Source organism: Sapajus apella, unplaced genomic scaffold, assembly GCF_009761245.1.
Source record: "Sapajus apella isolate SASKATOON/1434 unplaced genomic scaffold, GSC_monkey_1.0 scaffold23, whole genome shotgun sequence".
Lineage (NCBI taxonomy): Eukaryota > Metazoa > Chordata > Mammalia > Primates > Cebidae > Sapajus > Sapajus apella.
In genome coordinates this window covers 19,566,049-19,586,419 of record NW_022436963.1, presented here as the reverse complement: position 1 = coordinate 19,586,419, position 20,371 = coordinate 19,566,049, and the positions used below count along the sequence as shown (strand labels likewise).

The 20,371-nt window shown below is 38.3% G+C and overlaps 1 protein-coding gene across 4 annotated transcripts in view; it reads right to left on the bottom strand.

The window, feature by feature from the left end:
• Window positions 1-20,371, bottom strand: part of TAFA1 (TAFA chemokine like family member 1) — a 517,554-nt gene that overhangs the window by 115,228 nt on the left and 381,955 nt on the right. For 3 of the 4 annotated variants that reach the window (XM_032290427.1, XM_032290428.1, XM_032290429.1), the window contains exon 3: window positions 5,313-5,453. In XM_032290427.1, the coding sequence (XP_032146318.1) occupies window positions 5,313-5,453 (141 nt within the window). The remainder of the gene's footprint in view (window positions 1-5,312; window positions 5,454-20,371) is intronic. The other variant, XM_032290430.1, reaches the window with a different exon arrangement.

Here is a 20,371-nt window from a genome sequence, read left to right as displayed (position 1 = left end):
CTCTTCTTTACAAATCTTTATTTGATTTTAACTTTTAGTCCCTGAGAAGTACCTGGAAATTACTGAAAGGCTATAGGCAATATTTTTAATTGTTCTCAACTAAAGATACTGGGTAGCGTGTTCCCCACTTCCATTTTGGGTTATAGATTATTTAAGTAATAATTAGGATGTAATGACATATATTCCTTCAGAATAGTGCTAGGCACAGGTTCAAGGATATAATGATTTTATAAGTATTTATAAATGACTACTTCATAATTTCGAAGGTGTTTATTTTAGTGTTTTCATTTTTGAAATAAAAGACCATCACTTAAAATTTTCTCCAAATATATATTATACTTTTGAATAAGCTGCTAAGGTTTTAACCCCAAAATTTCTGTTCCATTTTAAATAATCTGCTTTCAGATTTTCAATCTTAAAACAATCCAATATGTGCTTCTTTTAAAATGATAGCTCTTTTCCTGTTTTTGAAAACAGTGTAAAAGGCAGCTGACCTGCAATTTCAGGGGAAGGCAAATTAAAGCAACTGGAATATTTACCATGAGAAATTCACTGAATAAGACAAGGTATGTTTAGGACAAACATGGTGTATATATTATCAGCTGCTGTCATGCAGAGAAGTTGATGCCTGTCTATTCTTAGGGGACTGAGATTGGGAATGTAAGAAACATTTTAAATGTGCTAAACTGGAGATAACAGTTAAATAAATGGTGGTGTATCCACCTCTGAAAACACCACATAGCTATTAATAATAATTTTCTGAAGAATATGTATTCACTTGGGAAATGGTCATTGTACCTTAAGTGAAACAAACCATCCATAAAACTGTGCTACAGCATTTTAGTTCAATAAGATACCCATAATGTGAGTTTGCTCTTTAGTGGTGGGGTAAGACTGGAAGGACATATACTAATATGTTATCTTACAATGTAGTAATAATCCCTGGGCAATGATATCATGGGTGATTTTAATACATGAATGTATCTCTGAAATTTTCAAAATTTCAATTATAAACATACATTTCTGAAGATGACTTACTAGTATTAGTGATATTCAGAATAATTAGTTGGAAGCATTTCCAAGAAAAGATGGTAGCTAAAATCCCACTGTATTCCATTAATATGAAACCAAACGCACAAAAAATATTTCTCTCTAAGCATTATCCATATTTTCTAGTGAGATAGAAAACAGTCTATCTCATTATATCATTTAGTGAGCCTTTGATGGGAGTCAGACACTGTGCAAAAAACATTATACAGAAGATTTTCTTAATCCTCAGCACAACATTATGAAGTAGAAATGACTATTATTCCCATTTCACAGATGAGCAAACTGAGGTTAGGAAGCAAATGCCATTCTATCAAAAATACAGGTGAGGAAACTGACGTTACGAAGTAAACATCATTCTATAAAAAATGCCATTCTATCAGTAATAGGTACAGCTGTGATTCCATCCAGATATATCAAATTTCTCACTCCACGATGTTGATAAATAAACTGAAATGTTAATCTATATTCACACTTTACATTTAATTTTCACATAGAGATCTAGGCCATTGAAACAATTTTGATCATAGCAACACAATAGACTTACTCATACATGCCAAAGGATTGAAGGATTTTGGAGGAGTAGAATGTTACCAAAAATATAAATAATCAACATGAGAATAAAGAACGCTCAATACTTTATTGACTTTTGCCTGGAAGACAGAAACTGTAGCCCTCTTGTTTGAACCAACCACCCCAAACATTCAGAGTTTCCAAAGTCAAACAAAGTTTTCCTGACATAAAAATATTACTGTTATGTGGCTTGACTTCTCACAAATCTTAGGGCTAGATGCCATTTCCCCCTCTGTCAGCATAAGCAATGCATTGTACTTTGTGTTTTGTATCCAAATCCTAAAGAAATTCCATTTCTAGATCATTAGAGATAAAAATGAACTGGAAACAAAATGAAGATTTATAGTTAAGAGTTCCAATGCTTTCTTTGGCAAAGAAATTGAGAAACCATCATAGTTTTTTGTTTTATAATACTTGTTGGCTTCTAGGGCCAAGAGTTTCTTCTTTAAGAAAGAGGGAAAAAGCTTTACTCATCTAGCTGCCCGCCTTCCCTGCATTAGAGGTGCTGACTGTGTGGACTGTAGTGTAGAATAAGTAAATAATCACAGTGCTAGTTTTTCAACTTCAGCACCATTGACATTTTCAGCTGGAGAATTCTTTGTCGTGGGGATTCAGGGGGGTTATCCTGTGCATTGCAGGATGTTCAATAGAATTCATGGCCTCTACCCACTACATATCAATAGCAGTTCCCTTATTGTGACAAACATGTAGACCCAAATATCTCCAGACATTACCAAATAATCCCTGGGAGAAACTGCCCCTATTGAGAACTAGTCCCTGTATATCCCCAAACTTCACTCTTTTACATCCTTTAAAAAATAGTTTGATCTAGCCAGGTGTGGTGGTTCATGCCTGTAATCCTAGTACTTTGGTAGACCTAGGCAGGAGGGTTGCTTGAGTTCAGGAGTTCTAGACAAGCCTAGGCTACATAGCACAACCTCGCCTCCACAGAAAATAAAAGGAAACTTAGGCTGAGAGAGAATGATTGCTTGAGCCTGGGAGTTTGAGGCTGCAGTAAACTATGATGGTGACATGGCACACCACTGGGGAGACAGAGCAAGACTATGTCTCTAAAAAATAAAATAGTTGACCTTACTGTGGTGCATAATTGACAGCTGTATATGCCACATAAGCTTGCTTTTCCAGCTGTGACTAGTCGGGCAAAGGTTGACATATTGGCCCAAGTTGGGCCAATCACATCCTGTCTTCTCAGATGATGTATTAAGACACAGAAACTGAGTCAAATATATTTGTGCCCTGAAGCTATAGAATCATGCTGAGAGAGATTAGAGTGGGTACCATGGAAGGAAAAGCCTTATATCATTCTCTAATTTATTAGAAGGTAAAAACAAAAATCTTGAAGGGAGACAGTCTGCACAAAAGAGAAGAGAACTGGGTAAACAGAGATCAGAGATAGTTTGTTACATGAACAAAGGAAATGAGATGACAGCTACCTGAAGCATTTACAGATTCCATGAGGTGTGGCTGAATTTCCTATAATTGGATCACCGAGATTCCTTTATTTTCTTAAAATACTTCCTCTTTACTTAGCCTAGCTTGAGTGTGTTTCACTTTCTAACCACCTGCTGACCCATAATGAAAATACATAACATGAATCAATCTAGAAGGTGTCCTTCCCTATCTATATCTAGAGGAAGAACAACGAACACTAAGCCAAGGGATTCAGGCTCCATGTCCTGTTATGTGACTCTGAGCAAGTGACTCATTTCTTTGAGTCCTGATTTCTTAAATAAAAGATTTGAAAATCAATTCACACAGCTTTAAATTATGAAACATAAAGATGGGAGGGGAGATTTGCAGTCCTTTTGTGCCTTGGACTCACTGTTTGACAGTAACATATAAAATTGTCTTAAAAGTGGTGGCCTAAATTTTTAGAGTCCCTTATGCTGGGCTGAAGAGTCAGTCAATCCAGGACTTATCAACCGTGGGATGAATGGAACACACTATTCAATCCTTCCAAGCCTCGGTTTCTCCGTGTTGAAAATGGGAAGGAAAAACTTATCTCCTTGTGGTAAGCAGCTTCCATGGTGCCCACTGCCCCCCCACTCCCGCTCCCAGTGATCCCTGCTGCTGGTCTTCCAGTTGTGGTCTAGCACCACAATGAATAAGGGCTGGGACGTATAACCTGTAGAACATTATGAAATAATGAAGTGTAACTTCTGGGGTGACATATAAAGGCTTCTGAATTGTTTTCTTGGATTTTTCACTCTGAGAGAAGCCAGCTACCATGTTGTGAGGACACCAAGCTGTTTTGGAGAGGTTCACAAGGCAAGGAACCAAGACCACCTTCCAACAGCCATGTAAACAAGCCATCTAAAACCATTCTCCCATATCAGTCAAACCTTCAGATCTTGATTGCAACCACGTGAGAGACTCTAACCCAGAACCTTATAAGTTTCATTAGTGACCCACAGAAACTGTGACATAATGTTTTTTGTTTTAAGCTGTTAAGTTTTGGGATTTGTTATATCACAATAAAGAACAAATATACTGATTTGTAGAATTGCTGGGAGGATTAAATAAAACAATGCGAGAGAAGGGTTAGCACAGGGTTTGACCCATGGTGAGCACAGTAAGTACTTATTAAATATGTGTAGAATGAATGTTAGATATTGTTATACTTATTATCATATTACCATCATCATTCTCTGTAGCCTCAGTCCAAAATCATTTCCCAAGTGAACAGGACCTTCAAGTGTCTTGACCTGAAAAGTATTCCTTTACTCTAATTTGCTCTACAAAATTTCAAACTAAAGCTATTTGAAACCCTAGAACTCAGAAGTATTAGTTCATTTTGTGCTGCTATAATGGAATACCTGAAAGTGGGTAATTTGTAATGAATAGAAATGTATCAGCTCACAGTACCAGAGGCTGGGAAGTACATGATCAAGGCATCAGGTAAGGGTCTTCTTGCTGCATCATCACATGATGAGAGGCAGAAAAGCAAGGGTGCAAGAGAAGTATAAACTCACACTTTTATATTAGTATTAATTCCACCCAACAGGGCAGGGTCCCTGGTATGATTTGGATTTATGTCCCTGCCCAAATTTCAGGTAAAATTGTAATCCCCAGTGTTGGAACAGGGGCCTGGTGAGAGGTAACTGGCTCATGGAGGCAGACCTCCCCCTTGATGTTCTTGTGATAGTGAGTTCTCACCATATCTGGTTTTCTAAAATTGTGCGGCGCCTCGCCCTTTGCTCTCTTCCTCCTTTCCTGGCCGTGTAAAACCTGCTTGCTTCCCTTTTGCTTTTGCCATGATTGGAAATTTCCTGGGGGCCTCCGTAGCCATGCTTCCTGTACAGCCTGTGGAACCATGAGCCAATTAAGCCTAGTTTCTTTATGAATTACCAAGTCTAAGGTATTTCCTTATAGCAGCATGAGAAAAGACTAATACAGTTCCTCATAGCCCAATCACCTTCCAAAGATCCCACTTCCCAACACTGCAATGGCAAACAAATTTCAACATGAATTTTGAAGAAAAAAACATTCAAACTGTTTAACACCAGAGAAATAAGAATTCAGACTCTGCTGAGGCTGGCATTTGTATAGCTTTCTAACACTTTGGATACACCTTGTGCATTATCTGGAACCATATTAGATAAAACAAGAAATTACCTTATGTACAGTGAATGCCAACATGAATTCTTCAAGTGGTAAAACCAGCTACCTACCATCGACGCAGGAAGGCCGGTTTCTTGTTGTTCCAGCTACTTTCCCAGGTAGACAGGAACACTTTACTGTTTGCGACCGCTCTTCAATGCGATTCTTGTTACAACATCGGTGTGCTGCTATCACTTCACACGTCCCTCCTTCTGGAAAGACAGAAATAACAGGGACATGGATTAGAAATAACTCAGTGACCATTCAAGCCTCTGGGAGTACATGTAGAGGGGTGGGGGAAAGTAATTGAAATTATAGAAACCGTTTCCATGAAATATAATTATGAAAGGACTCTCTTCTACTATGTATAATCTTGGAGAAGATAGTGCTGTACTTCCAAAGCAACAAGGAATACCAATGAATAGCCCTCAAGATGTGGCAATTATGGGCTGTAGGTATTGAAAGGCAGTAAAGCAATGAATTGAGAGGATTTGGAATTAACACACCCAATAAAGATGCTCCCTGATTTAAATGCATTTTTTGGGAGCTCTCTGTTGTGTTATCACATTTAGGATTCTCTGAGCTCCCACTATTGACAACAACTGACGGTCCAGTGATACAGAACCTAGAGTGGCAGGAAAACTGCCCAGGAATCAGCTCTCCCTTCCATTGCCTGCCCACTCTCAAGGGGGCTGAATTGAAAATCTAATTGGGAGATATTTCCCAAGTGTAGACTTCATCCACAAATGAAAGAAAGAATTGCTGAAGAAAATGGGTAGGTGCTTTAAACAATGTCTCTAATTGCAGGCCTGGGCATATAGCTTGACTTATTTATAACAGCTCATCCATGCATGCATCAGCATTTATGGGCAAACTAATGTATGTCACTCTCCACTAGGTTCTTAGCAGGTGAACTGCTGGCTCTGTGTAAAGGCAGACAAGCATCCAAGTGGGTCTTTCTGGCTCACAGGAAATCAGCTAAGCCAGATCTCTAGGGATGCAAAAGATACACCAAATGACCAGAAACCAGGCATCAACCTTCTCAACCTCAAGTTTGGAGTTCCGAATAGACCCATACCATTTAGGATTTTTAGCATTTGGGATGCAGTTGACAAAAATTCACCAAACGTTTGTTAAGCAACCTCTATATACAAATTACTATGTGATAAACTGTAAGGGATGTGTATACATCCCCTGTACGTAGAAGATACATATGGATACTTAGAAAACATTGTAAAAATGAAAAGGAGGGAGAAAGGAAGGAGAGAAGACTTAAGACACAGCTCATCATTTTATCTTGTCCTCTGAGAACTGTGTAGTGCAGTGATTCTCAGTGCAGTGGTGGCGGGGTGTTACTCCCTCCCCTCTAATAATATCTGGCCAGTTTAAAGACATTTCTGATTGTCATCACAGGTTCGAGCACCCAGCTACTTGCATCTTTCAGGTAGGAAGCAGGGCTATGCTAACATCCCACAATGCTGGGCTCCCATAGAAAGAATGATCTTGCCTAAAAGATCAAATTGAAAAGGTATTGAGAAATGCTGGCCTAACATGAAAGAAACACAAGAGTCTCTGATTTTGAGTAGACTAATTACATTTCCCTCATTGGGAGGGAAGAGTTCAGGCTTTCAAATCAGCCTCTTATAGTTTGAATCTCAGCTCTGTCACTTTCTGAGTGTCTCAGTTTCCTCATCTATAAAATGGGAATAATAGTAACACCTGTATCACAGGGTTGTGTGAGTATAAACAGAGTGAACACATATAAAGGGGTTAGCGCAGAGCCTGACACATGGTAAAGAGTCTGTATATGCTACCTATGATGATAATGATAGAGTGACTTTGTTGATGCCAACAAAGATATAAATAATATGCTTTCTGTCTTAGAAGCACTGCAAATATGGTTTCTCCTGGAATACTCACTCCTACCTCCCATCCCTCCAGCCTCTTCACTCCAGCACAAATGATTTTGCCGGTTAACTCTCCTTAGAGCTCAACTAAAAGGTCAGCTCCTTGGAAAATGTTTCTCACTTTCACCATTGTTCATTCTATTAGCACTCTATACATTTCCGGTGTTTAGTTGTTCATGCCTGTGCCCCAGCCAAACTGTAAGCTTGGTTGGAGTCAAGGTCATCGTTTGTCTCCTCACAGCCATGAATGGGAATTTTTGGAAAAAGGGCTGGTGTGGTCCAGGTGTTTTTCTAGGGCAACCACATTGATAAGCTGTGTGCAGGAGGATTTGGAGAAGTACAAGGTAGCAAAGGAAAAGAAACAAATGGCTATTGCAAAACACTGAGCAGAAGAAAGAAGCTTACAACTTGCTCATGGAAGAGTGCCTTACTATCTGCACATGCACAACACTGGGATTAGAGTTAATGGAATAGGGCTAATCACATATTACACTCTTTAACCCAGACACCTGCAACTATGTCACTTTACCTTATAATTGTCAGCTATAAATACTCTCGGTCAAGTCAGTAACAGATAGTTCGACACTTCATGAAAATGCCACTAATTTTAAAGTCACCTCTTGGCTCTGATACAAGATTGGAGCAATATTTATGACTGAAAATGGCACAAGCCACATGAAAGCTCGCAGGATGTATTTTGAATCTCATTTGATTTACAGTCAAGTCAACAGACACACTGACAGACATGCCAGATCGCCTGAGTTACTGCACTGAGTTAAATAATACTGACAGCAAGGTGGCCACTGAAGGTCCAAAGCCTGTCCCTCATGGCACTGATGTCAATGAGCCAAAGGAATCATTCTTTGTCACTCGTGGAGCTCACTGCCTGTTCTGGAGCTCTGACTTGGGTACTGGATGCTGCATTAATTACAGACGTCCCAGCAACTTTACAAGGTGTTGTCCCCATGTTACACACGAGAAACTGAGGCTCAGAGGGTTTGAATGACTTGCCCAGAATCACATAAGTGTGACCCCAGTGTATTAGATCCCAAAACTCATGCTTTTTGCAGTTTTTCCACAAGCAGTTGTTCCTTGTGGATGAAAAACTTCCAAGAAAAGGTCTGACACTTGGCTTAGAATGGTTATCAAGGTTAGATATCCAAGCCACCCCTCTTCCCCTAGTTGTGACTTTGACCTTATTTGTTATGACTCTCTCTCTCTTTCTCTTTCCTCCATGGACACTGGTCACTTTGATGGTTACTGCATGAGCATGCCAGGCATGTACAGCCTAAGGGTCATTGCATCGCCTGAGACACTCTCCCAATAGATCTCTGGCTCACCCATTCCCTGCTCCATTGTTGCTCAAATGTCACTTAATCAGTGGTACATTTGACCTCTCTATTTAAAATAAATCATATTCCTCTTAGCCAGCACCCATGAGCTCCCTTATTTTATGTCCCCTCAACTCCTTCCCCACAACACCTGCAATTTTCAAACATAGTATATAATTTTCTGATGATATGGTTGTCCACATGTCCCATTGGAAATCAAACTCCTCCAGAACACGGACTCTTATTGTTTTATGTATTCAACAACATCTGGCGTATTATTATCAAGGTTTAAAATGTGCTTTTAACACATATCAGTTAATTTTCAAAGCAGTTCAAAGATGGAGATAGAACTATTATTATTCCCATTTCTAGAGATGATGCAGACTTATAGCAAGCAATACAGCCATGTAACCAATGGTAACAGTAATAGTATTAAATAAATTAATCATTTATTGAGTTTTTCATATGTGCTCAATACCAGAATAGACACATCACAAATATTTATTTTATAGGAGAAGCAACTGAGACCAAGAGTGACTTAGAAACTTGCCCATGTTTTACCTAGCAAGGATCCAGCAGCACTGAGACCAGAACCCAGACCCTCACCCCATACCCAGTGCTCTTTCCCCTTTCCCACCCTGACATACATGTTGTCATTTCTTTGAAAAGGGGAGGAGACCTTGGTAACTGGGAAATGACAAATGCTCCATATTCATTAAAGCCTTATATATAAAGTCAGTGGCCCCAGGCCTTATTTTGCTTAGGCTCACAGATGGTGGATTTGCACACAGGAGGCCAGGAAGGTGTTGTTCTAAATAACAGCCTCGTTGGTTTGACAAGTTGAACTATGGCTTCAATTACATATGCTGCTCAGGTACACTGGTGGAGAGCCCAGAAAAAGGTCTTGTGGACATCGTGGAACCCTATAGGACCCCAACAGTTGGAAGGTCGGAAGGTCTGTCATACCCAAATCTCCTTCCCAAGGTTTACACTGTGACAGACCTAGACACAGTCAAATGGAACAATTTAATCTTTCAATCTATCCTGCCCATGGAAGCCTGGGCTTGCGTTTAAAAAGTAAAACTATTAGATCTTTGGCAGGGAAAGTCACACTTACATAACGTTGCTCTGAAAATACATTTTGTGGGGGTTCCCGGATTATCAAAGGGGGTTCAGTTACCTCCATTCCAAGAAAGGAGATATTCTATTTTTTAAATTCAGTTTAATAATCTATTCTTCACAGAGATTTCTCTGCTAAGGAAAAAGTGAAATCAATCATACTTAGGTGATTATCAGCTATCTAAAGGTAGTATTAAATGGCAAGCATTTGATTGATACATTATTCAACTAAAGGCTAGGCTTTATTTAGATTGTTTTAGCTTTTACATAACATACTTTCCTGTTCCAGGGTCCCATCAAAGATATCACATTACATTTAGATGGATAAATGATTGAACAAAATGAAAAATGAATAACAAATTCGTCATGGTTTTTTCATGATCAATTAATATGGAACCTAACCGAGAAGGGTGTATGCTTTTGGTATCGTATAGAAAGCTTGTAAAATATATACCTACCCCCATTCCTATGTGTTTTTTATTCTTGGCTTTATAAAGAGCCCACCTTTACCTGGGCCCACTCAAGATACAGTGAGGAGGTGATCAAATTCTATAAGGACATAAAAGGACACAAAATTCCTGTTATAACCACAGAGATAAAATTTTTCAAGACTCCCTCAGACAAAAAGCTTCTACTTATCTATTGTCCCCATTAGCTGGCTTCTTAGAAAAGGAGACAGGAAACCAAAATGTTCCCCAGAGTTGCTCCCAACGAAGGAGACGAATTAGGTTTGTCATACTCTTTCTGGAAATTAGAAAATGTACAATGTATTTGTATTTTAAGGTTTACCTTGTGAACTATCATTTCAAACGTAACTGCCAAGGTTATTTCAAAATGATAATAATGATAATATTTGTCATGAAAATGTCTTTCAGACTTTTCCTTGGTGTCAATATCTATCCATTTCTAAATTTTACCTCAATCCACATCAAAATGATTTCAAGACAATCTATAGTTTCTCAAAGCTAAGTCATTTAAGTGCTCAGAAAGTGCAGCTTTCCCCCATGGTTTTTTTTTTTTTTCTTTTGCTTATGGAAAATGACCTCTTCCCTGGAATTCACCCTGCATCTGCAGATCTAAAAAATAACACAGATGAAATAACCTGTTATCTAATGGCAGAGGATGTAGAATAAAACATAGGCTAGTAGGGAGGTTGTTTGTACTATTCAGAAATTCCAGATTATTGTTTCTGTTATTAGTTAATATGAAGAAAACATACATCTAAAATATCTGTAAAAAATTAGCCCCCAAACCTAAATCTAGCATTATAAGTGATACCATCGTTCTTTCCAATTAGGAGGTGAATGCCATAATTATCTGGCTAATGCACACTGATCTGAAATTTTAGACGTGTTAGCTGTACTCCACTTCGCAGTTCTCTTTCCACCACAAATCTTCAAAACAGTGGCCTTCCTTCTCATTCCTTTTGCCCATGTTGACCCAGGTGTTAAGAGGAAGGTCCCCTACAAAAAAAAAAAAAAAAAAAAAAGCTCCACGGGGCATCTCTCTAGTTTCCCATTTACTCTTTTCTCTTGGGTTTGTCAGAGCTCTGAATACATTATTAAATCTATTTTTAACAGAAAAAGAAAGTTTCTAATATACAAAAAAGGGAATAAGATAGCATTTCAAGATTATTTCTGGCAGCAGCGACTCTGAGCTGGAGAAGTTAAAAAAATGCCAAGTCCAATATGCTCCTAGCAATGATCCCTCCTTCCCAGTTCAATGCATCACTGCCTTGCCCTATACAAGTGAGAAAACACAAGAAAGATAAATTGCTAAGGATAATGTTTCTTTTAAAAAGAGTCCCCACTGATGACAATTATGTGTCATGATGGAAAGGGAGGAAGAGCTTAGGAATGACTGGCAGGCAGACTACTAAAAGCTTGGCAACTGGCATTGTAAGCCAGGGTTTGCCCCCAGACCAAATATTTAACAGAAATAGCTCATACCAACCAAGTGGATCACTCCAGGCTACAAACTGGGTCAACTTTTTGGAATGGACACCTATGGGAACTTGAAAATATCCAATCCTTTTCATCTGCCAGGGAATTGGACATTCAGTAGTATGTTTTGCTGTTGGTGATTATATTAGTTTGTTTTCACACTGCTATAAAAAAACTACCTGAGACTGGATAATTTATAAATAAATGAGGTTTAATTGACTCACAGTTCCACATGACGTGGGAGGCCTCAGGAAACTTACAATCATGGTAGAATGTGAAGAGAAAGAAGGCACCTTCTTAAAAATGTGGCAGGAGAGAGAGTGTAGGGGAAATGACCACTTTTATAATCATCAGATTTTATGAGAACTCCCCCACTATCATAAGAACAGCATGGGGGAAACCACCCTCATGATCTAATCGCCTCCAACTACATCCCTCCCTCGACATGTGGAAATTACAATTCAAGATGTGATTTGGGTGGGGACATAGAGCCAAACCATATCTATTAGTGGTTTTCTGTCCAAGACCAAGCACAGCCAAACAATTCAAAATTGTCACAACAGCAGGTTTTCTGGGAAAGAAGAAAAGATGCTAACAGGGGAGTGTAAATTGGATTAGAGATAATTGCTTTAAAAATAAAAAGAAAGGGATGGACCTGGTGGCTCATGCCTGTAATCCCAGCACTTTGGGAAGCCAAGGCAAGTGGATCAGGAGGTCAGGAGTTCAAGACCAGCCTGGCAAATATGGTGAAACCTCATCTCTACTAAAAATGTAAAAATTAGTCAGGCATGGTGGCAGGTGCCTGTAGTCCCAGCTACATGGCAGGCTGAGGCAGGAGAATCGCTTGAACCCAGGAGGCAGAGGTTGCAGTGAGCCAAGATGTCACCACTGCACTCCAGCCTGGGCAACATAGCAAGACTCTGTCTCAATAATAAATAAATAAATATAAACAAATAAATAAAGAGAAAGGAAATGTAAGCCTAAGCACTGTACATGTGCATGTATGTGGGTATTGCTGTGGTGGCCTTCTTGAACCATATCATGAGTTATAGTCTCCTGTGTATGATCCTACATCTCCTACATAATTCTCCTAAAATATTTTATAGTATACATGATTTTGATTTTTTTAAAATGATGACTTGCTTTTCCTATAAAGAGGAAGGACAACATTTTTTTTTTCCTGTTTTACCACTGGCCCAGTACTAAGTTTGACATCTGGAGATTATTTGGTCTGTAAATAGTTATTGAATGAAGCTTTTCCTCAAAGACTCACTGCTGATCCCCATTGTATATTCTTTTAGGAAGCTGAACTTTTCTTTCACAACATAACTCCTAACTGGAACTATAGGCTTGTTGTCTAGCCTGTTTGGCTGGGTACTCCCTGCTGGCAGGGACCACACCTTGTTTAATTCTTTATCTCTTGTGCCTGGAAAAATAGTGGGCAGTCACACATTTACTAAATGATTAAATGACTGAATGATGAAAGGAAAGAAGAAAGGAAAGAAACAGGGAGGGAATAAAAGATGAAATGTAAAGGGAAAGAATAGGAAAATAAAAAAGAAAAGATAGAAGAAGAAAGATAGAATATATAAATTAATCCTCTTTTGGGAACTTTTTCTGAATATCCATTATGTGGTCTTTTACAAAGATAAATTTGAATGCTAAGTGTAGCTTTCACAAAGATGAGAATTTCCCACACGGCTTCTAGAAAAATCAACTTGGGATTTTGGTTTGGGATAGAGTCAAAACATACAAAGGAAAAGCTTTTTACTCTAAGTGAAATAGCTTTAAAATGAAATAGCAATTAAAAGTAACTATGAGGAAACTTCAGTTCTCATTAATAGGCTAGGATACATGCTTATAGCCAAAGGCGATTTTTGGAGAAAATGAATAAACCGTGTTTAAGGAATGTTAAGACTGACATGATTATTCGGATCCTTACATTTCCACTTTATTACAAATGGTTCCTTTCTTTAAAAGCTGTAATATGTAAGAAAAATCACAGATTTTTTTCAGTCACTTTTACAGGAATTCTTGATCAAGATCTTATAAATAGCTTTTTTTTTTTTTTAATCTATTGTAGCGGATGTCAGAAATGCATATTTAAGACTGTGTTAAAAATGCTTTATTGACCCAATGGACTGGAAGAAAGCTCCAAGTGTCTTTGTCTGTAAATCATTGACAAGAGAGACACTAATGGATCCTTAAGCATGTTTTGGTTGAGCAGGGCAAAATAGCTGCTTGTTTTGTTTATGCTTGAGATTAAACAAATTCCCATCCTTTATCTCCTAGGGACCTGTGGTATGTAGAGAACAAAGGTAGGAAAAAGGAAGCAATTCTGGGCAGGACAAAAATGTTTGAGGGAGGATAACATAATGGATAGAATCACAGACTCCAGAGCCAGGCTGCTGAGACTCAAGTCCTGGGTCTGCTGCTTCCTATTATTTTCCATTCTATATTTCAAGTTTCTCATCTGTAGAATGTGGATGACAGCATCAACTTTACGTGGTTGTTTTAATAACAGCGATTGCTAGCTGGATCAATGGTCTTGGTTTAAGAATAGGGTTGGGGGAAATACAAAGGTGATTTAGGTCAAGAATATTGCACGCTAGGGTGAAGAGTAGACATATTATAGCTATTTTTCTAAACCTATTTCATTTCAATTCTTGTCCTAATCACAGTAGAATACAACTTATTTATTTTAAATGTGAGCTCAGGGAAGGTGAAAGGCATTGATGCTGTGATTCAGTTTCTAGAGACTTACATTGGTATCCAGGGTGAATGCCCTAAATTGCAATAATTGAAATAATCCTTATATTTAACTGGTGTAAGAATTAAATAAATACAGGCAAAGTAATTATAATAATACCTGGTTCAGAGTAGGCATGAAAATTTACTCTGATATTACTAATACTATTAAAATTATCATATTTAACCAGATCAGAATTGTTGGTGGGAAAAATATAACTCCTATTTTTTCCATTTTTTTTTCACTAATATGGACTACTCCTCACTCTTTTATTTCTACTCTCATACAAGGCTAATCACGGAGAAACTACATTTACGGCATCATTATCTCCCTGAAGTAAAATTGCTAAAAGTAAGGTAATACCACAATTGATTCAACACCCACCCACTAGATTTCTTCTTCATTTTTTTACAAAAGAAAATGGCTTATACATTGGATATGTTGAAACTCTACTGCAAAAATAATTTTAGGTAGCTGGTCCACCCACATAGAAATACATTTTACTCCAGAGCCAGGCTGCTGAGACTTAAGTCCTGGGTCTGCTGCTTCCTATTATTTTCTTGTAACCAATGAGGTTACAAGAACACACTTGATTCCTTACTGCTCTTTACATATTGTAGCGCTTTTACGCTTTCCCAACAAAGATACATCAGAGAGCATGAAGAAAGGGTACCCATGTAATGGATTGGACATCAGACTGCCTTTGGGCTATTCTCAGATCTGGCTTCAAACTTTTGTTAAAATAACTGAGACTGTATCTCCACTTTTCTAATCTCTGTCCCAAAATGTGCTTGCTTGCTGTAGACTTCTCTTCAATACATTATTGAAGTTAATGGAATTAACTTAATTTATGGAATTAATGGAATCCCAGAAATGAAACAACTGAAGGGGAGGTTTCTACCTCAAAGTGGGGCATTCACCCTGGATGTTGATATGTCTCTGGAAACTGAATCACAGCTTCCCTGAGCCAACATCTAAAATAAATAAGTTGTATTCTGCTGTGAGTAGGACAAGAATTGAAATGAAATAAGGCTTAGAAAAATAGCTATATCTACTGTTCATTCTAGGGGGCAGTGATCTCGGCTCACAGCAACCTCCACCTCCCGGATTCAAGAGATTCTCCTTCCTTAGCCTCCCCAGTAGCTGAGACTACAGGCATGTGCCACCATGAACCCTATTCTTAAACGAAACCCATTAAGCCAGCTAGGCAATAGTTTATCAGATTTTCCTTCTCCATTATCATCCTTTAAGGCTGAGAATGACATGGAAACAATATCTAGAACAGACATAGGCTTTGCTATTTTATATGAATAAATCCTCTGGCTATACTGATTTTTCTAAAATTGTGTAAAACATCGACATAAAAGATTGAATATGTTAATATCAAATATTTTAGTGGCCTTTTGAATAATTAACATCACTTTGGTTACTAGCTGGATGATTGGAGGAAGCTGTAACCACCAAACCCTCATACCTCTAAGTAGAATGCCTAACTTTAATGGATACTGTGAGCATTAGAGACCATACATGAAAGGTCTCTAATAAATGGAGCAACATATACTGGGTATGTTAGAAATAAGAGCTGCCATTCTTATTATTAATATACAAATTGAAACCCAATTTCAAAGATAACAATGGAGGAGGATGAAAGGATAAAGTTCTGAAAGACTGGAAAACGAAGTTATTTACCTTTTAGGTTCCAGGTTCCAAAGAGCCCACATTTCTGAGCTGTTCCTGCAATAGTGGGTGGCCTCATGTGCTCTTTCCATTGCATACTCACTTTGTCTAGTCTTCTTTTCTTTCTTTTTTTTTTTTTTTTTTTTAAGATAGGGTCTCACTCCATTGCCTAGGCTGGAGTGCAATGGCATGATCACAGCTCACTACAGCCTTGACCTCCCAGGATCAAGTGATCCTCCCACCTTTACCTCCTGAGTATCAGGAACTACAAGCACATGCCACTATGCCTGGCTGTTTTGATTTTTATTTTTCTAGAGATGGGGGTCTCCCTTTGTACTACCTATGCATTCCTCCTAGGTCACAAACCATGCTGGTCTTGAACTCCTAGGTTCAAGCAGTCCTCCCATTCTCAAGTGATCCTCCCACCTCAACCTCTCAAAGTGCTGGAATTACAGGTTTAAACCACTGCATCTGGCCTCACTTTGTCTGCTCCTACCTCTTTATTCATTTTTCTTCTATGTTTCTTCATAACATTTATTCAATAATATGCAAGCAGGAATACATGCTGAAAAGGAAGCCCAACAATAATCATTACCTGCTTTTTATTCTTTTAAAATGAGATTCTTCCACTATTGTTCACAGGTAAGTGTAATGGATGCTAAAAGGAACATGGGTGGTGATTATACATAAACTCCTTTATGAAGGCATAAAGGCATAGTCAACAAAATAAAGCAGACACTGCAATATGATGACTTCAAATCCATCACTTCTAAACCATAACTATTTTATGATATTTCTTTTCTCCAGCTAAATGAAATGAATGCCCATGGAACACGTTTTTGAGTTGGCGTAGAAGCAAAGATGAGAAGATCAAAACAAAAGTTGAGATAATCAGGGAAAAAATGGCTGTAAAATACTGTCCACTAGAAGGGACATTCTCACTTTAGGGCCAAATGCTTGTCAGTGGGTCACCTTGCTGAGCCATAATCTGCTCTTATTATGCATATCCTTTCTCTCTCTCTCTCTTTTTTTTTTTTTTTTTTTTTTTTTGGTGCTATAGGAGAACTGCACACAAATCCACAGGTATTAGATTTTACTTTCATCTATGGGCCACTCACTAGCAACCTCTTAAATAAACTGTTAAATGTTTTGAAATCTGTTATATAGACACTAAAATTAGTGGTTTGCTTATGTCTACCATATTCCGTAATTGAGGAATTTGTGAAAAAGTTGTCTCTACAGCATCAACGAATGGGATTCTTCTATTGCTTAGACTTGCCTTCAATACTTTGTTGAAGTTAATGGAATTAAAGTCTCAGCAGGTCTGTGAGTGGTAGGTAGGTTGGTCTACAGCATAGTGCTTGAGATTAAATTTGGGGGTCGCTGACTAGGTTTAAACTGCTTCCATGTTTTATTAGCTGGATTTATCTCAGGAAAATCATACAAGCTTTCTTTTCTTAGTCTCCTCATCTGTAAAATGGGGAAAATAGTACTATAATACTTTTATCATGAGGTGGTTGTGAGGATGAATTAGTAAACACAGGGAAAGCACTTGGAAGAGTGTGGGAAGTACAGGAGCAATGTGTGTGCTCTCAATGCTGTTGCTATTATTGGTATTAGCTAGGGCAGCCATTAGGGCTGCCAATGACTTTCTCCTCCTCCTGGGCGTATGGTAGTTACAGACCCACTTGTCGGATGAGGGGCCGTTGACTGTTTCTAGTCAACTGGTTTAATGGGCCTGACATATCACTACCAAGTTGAACTTATAATTGCCTGTGCAAGATCTTCCAGGGCTCTCTTCCAGCTGGTGTGGCAGCTAGTGGTATTTTAGATCAAGGATCAGCAAAATTTTTCTGTAAACATCCAGATTATAAATATTTTCAGCTTTGTGGGCCATCTGGTCTCTGGATCAAGTACCAAACTTCGCTGTTATATCACAAATGCAGCCTCAAATGATACATAAACAAATTGGTGTAGCTCTATGCCAATAATATTTATAGAAACTGAAACTTGAATTTGTGTAATTTTTATGTGTCACAATTGCCGGCCATTTAAAAGGTAAAGATCATTTTTAGCTTGTGGATCATAAAAATCAGATGGGGCACCAGATCTGGCCTACAGGCCACATTGCCAACCCCTATTTTAGACGGTGCCTGCTCCGGAAGTTTTAGTCCTTGAGTAACTCCTGCAAACACAGCCACATTGATGAATCACAACAGGCATGTTGTATGATCAAGCAATAAACTTTTGCCATTTGAAGCCCATGAGATTTGGAGGTTGTTTCTGAAGCTTAACAAAGCCTACTATATAGTCTACTATACAGTCATGCCTCACTTAATGACAAGGATAAGTTCTAATAAATATGTCATTAAATGATTTCATCATTGTGCTAATTCATGGAGCGCACTTACAAAAACCTAGATGATATAGCCTACTACGCATGTGGGTTAGATAGTATAGCCTATTACTCCTAGGCTACAAACCAGTACAGTATGCTGCTATACTGTATATGTAGGCAGCTATCACATAATGATAAGCATTTGTGTATCTAAATCTATCTAGACATAGAAAAGGTACAGGAAAAATATGGTATTATGCTATGTTATAATCTTATAGGTCTGTCATTAACTGAAACTTTGGTAATAGGACATATAACTGTATTATTCTTTAAGATGAGGACAGCAAAAGAGGTGCCTTTCATTCTTAACAGTAATTAAATAACTTCTGCAAACGTGTTTACTAATAACTGTTGTGTGGAACCATTTCCAAGGCTTTCAATCAGTGAAATACTATCTTTCAAATCCATGTCGACCATCCAGAACTAGAATGAGGTACTTCTGCTTAACTTTTGCCTGTGTATACATACCTCATCCAAGCCAAGAGTCTGGCCCCTGTCATTTGGATATTTTATTGGTTTATACAACAAGTCAATATAAATATATACTTGGTTTATACAATAAACCAATATAAATGTATACAAAAAAAGTATATATTTATTTGTATTTTGAGGTCTGTGCCTCACATCTATGGCCAGAGAGATCAGAAAACACATATTTAGGAAAAAAGAAAGGCAAACACAAATTCTGATTTGTGTTACACGTTATAGATGTCATTAACTATGACGCAGGTAGAAAAACTTATTACGCCTCTTTTTGACAGTGATGACAATTTAATAGTATTTGACTCTACCAAGTTACATACAGCATCCACAGACATTGAAAGAGGCTGTATATCAAGAAGATAAATAAGTTTTTCTTTTCCTCTCTGGCTATATGGATGTGATCAGAAGTCTAAGACCATCTGAATTCACTTAGTCTGGCTACCAGGCAGAGGCTAAGCTACCTGGGACCATCTGTGGTTGAAATGAGCTTTCCTTAATAGACCCTTTCCAGGCATGTCAGAACTAACAGAGACACGTTTGCATCAACAAATGAACACTGGTGCATTCAGGGTGAGCTTCGGGGTGGAGGCAAGGGAGTTAGTTATACTGGAAATCCTGCTCTCTGGAAATCCATGCTCACTAATTTCAAACTGCAGAGTTAGTTTTGTCTTCTGGGTTAGGTAGTTATTACAAAGCAGACTGGCTAAATCCTTTACATGCCAAGAATATAGAATGAGTTTTTATGGGAAATGATAATAAGAAACACTTTTAAAATAAGTGTTTGTTCTAAGTATTATTGTTATTGTTAGCTGTAGCATTCATTAAGATTATTAGTTATTTATACTCTGTAGCAGACACCTGTTCTTTCTGCCTGCCCAGCAAACAGTCCTACTTCTACTGATGACTGCTGCTTCCTTCTTCTAGGGAAGCCAGTGGGCTCTCTTCCCCATTTTCAGTTTATGGAGTTTGGGAGGTGCTAATTTCATCCCCCGCTCCAAGACAGGGCACAAGACTGAAGACTAGTAATGAAGATAATGACATCTCTAGTGACCAAGTAGTTGTTAACAAAGGCTGGTATACCTATTCCAAGCTATACACAAAGATTCAAATGCAGAGCATTTATTCTTGGGGAAGTAATAGAGTGTTTTCCTCTAAGTGTTACTGATGAAAAGACGTAAACCTGGAGCTTGCCAATATCTAAGCACCATGATGGAAAAGCCTGCAAGAGAATGGAGTCAACCCAGAGGGACACTAAGTAGAGAGGGGGAGTGCCTCCTGACACTGTGTTAGAATTATTTTATACCACTGTGCCTGAAGCGGGGTGCTGAACTTTAGCCAGTCCATGCCTTTTTCTCTTGGGCTTGAATGAGATTTTCTGCCATTCACAAAGAGCCACGAGGTACAGTTGTATTCAAAATATCAGAAAATTTCTTTTCAGTTATCACCCTAGCTTCAGTGTCACCTCCTCAAGGGAGCCCTCTTTGACCTCCTGATTGGGTCTGTGACACCTCCTTCCCTACCAT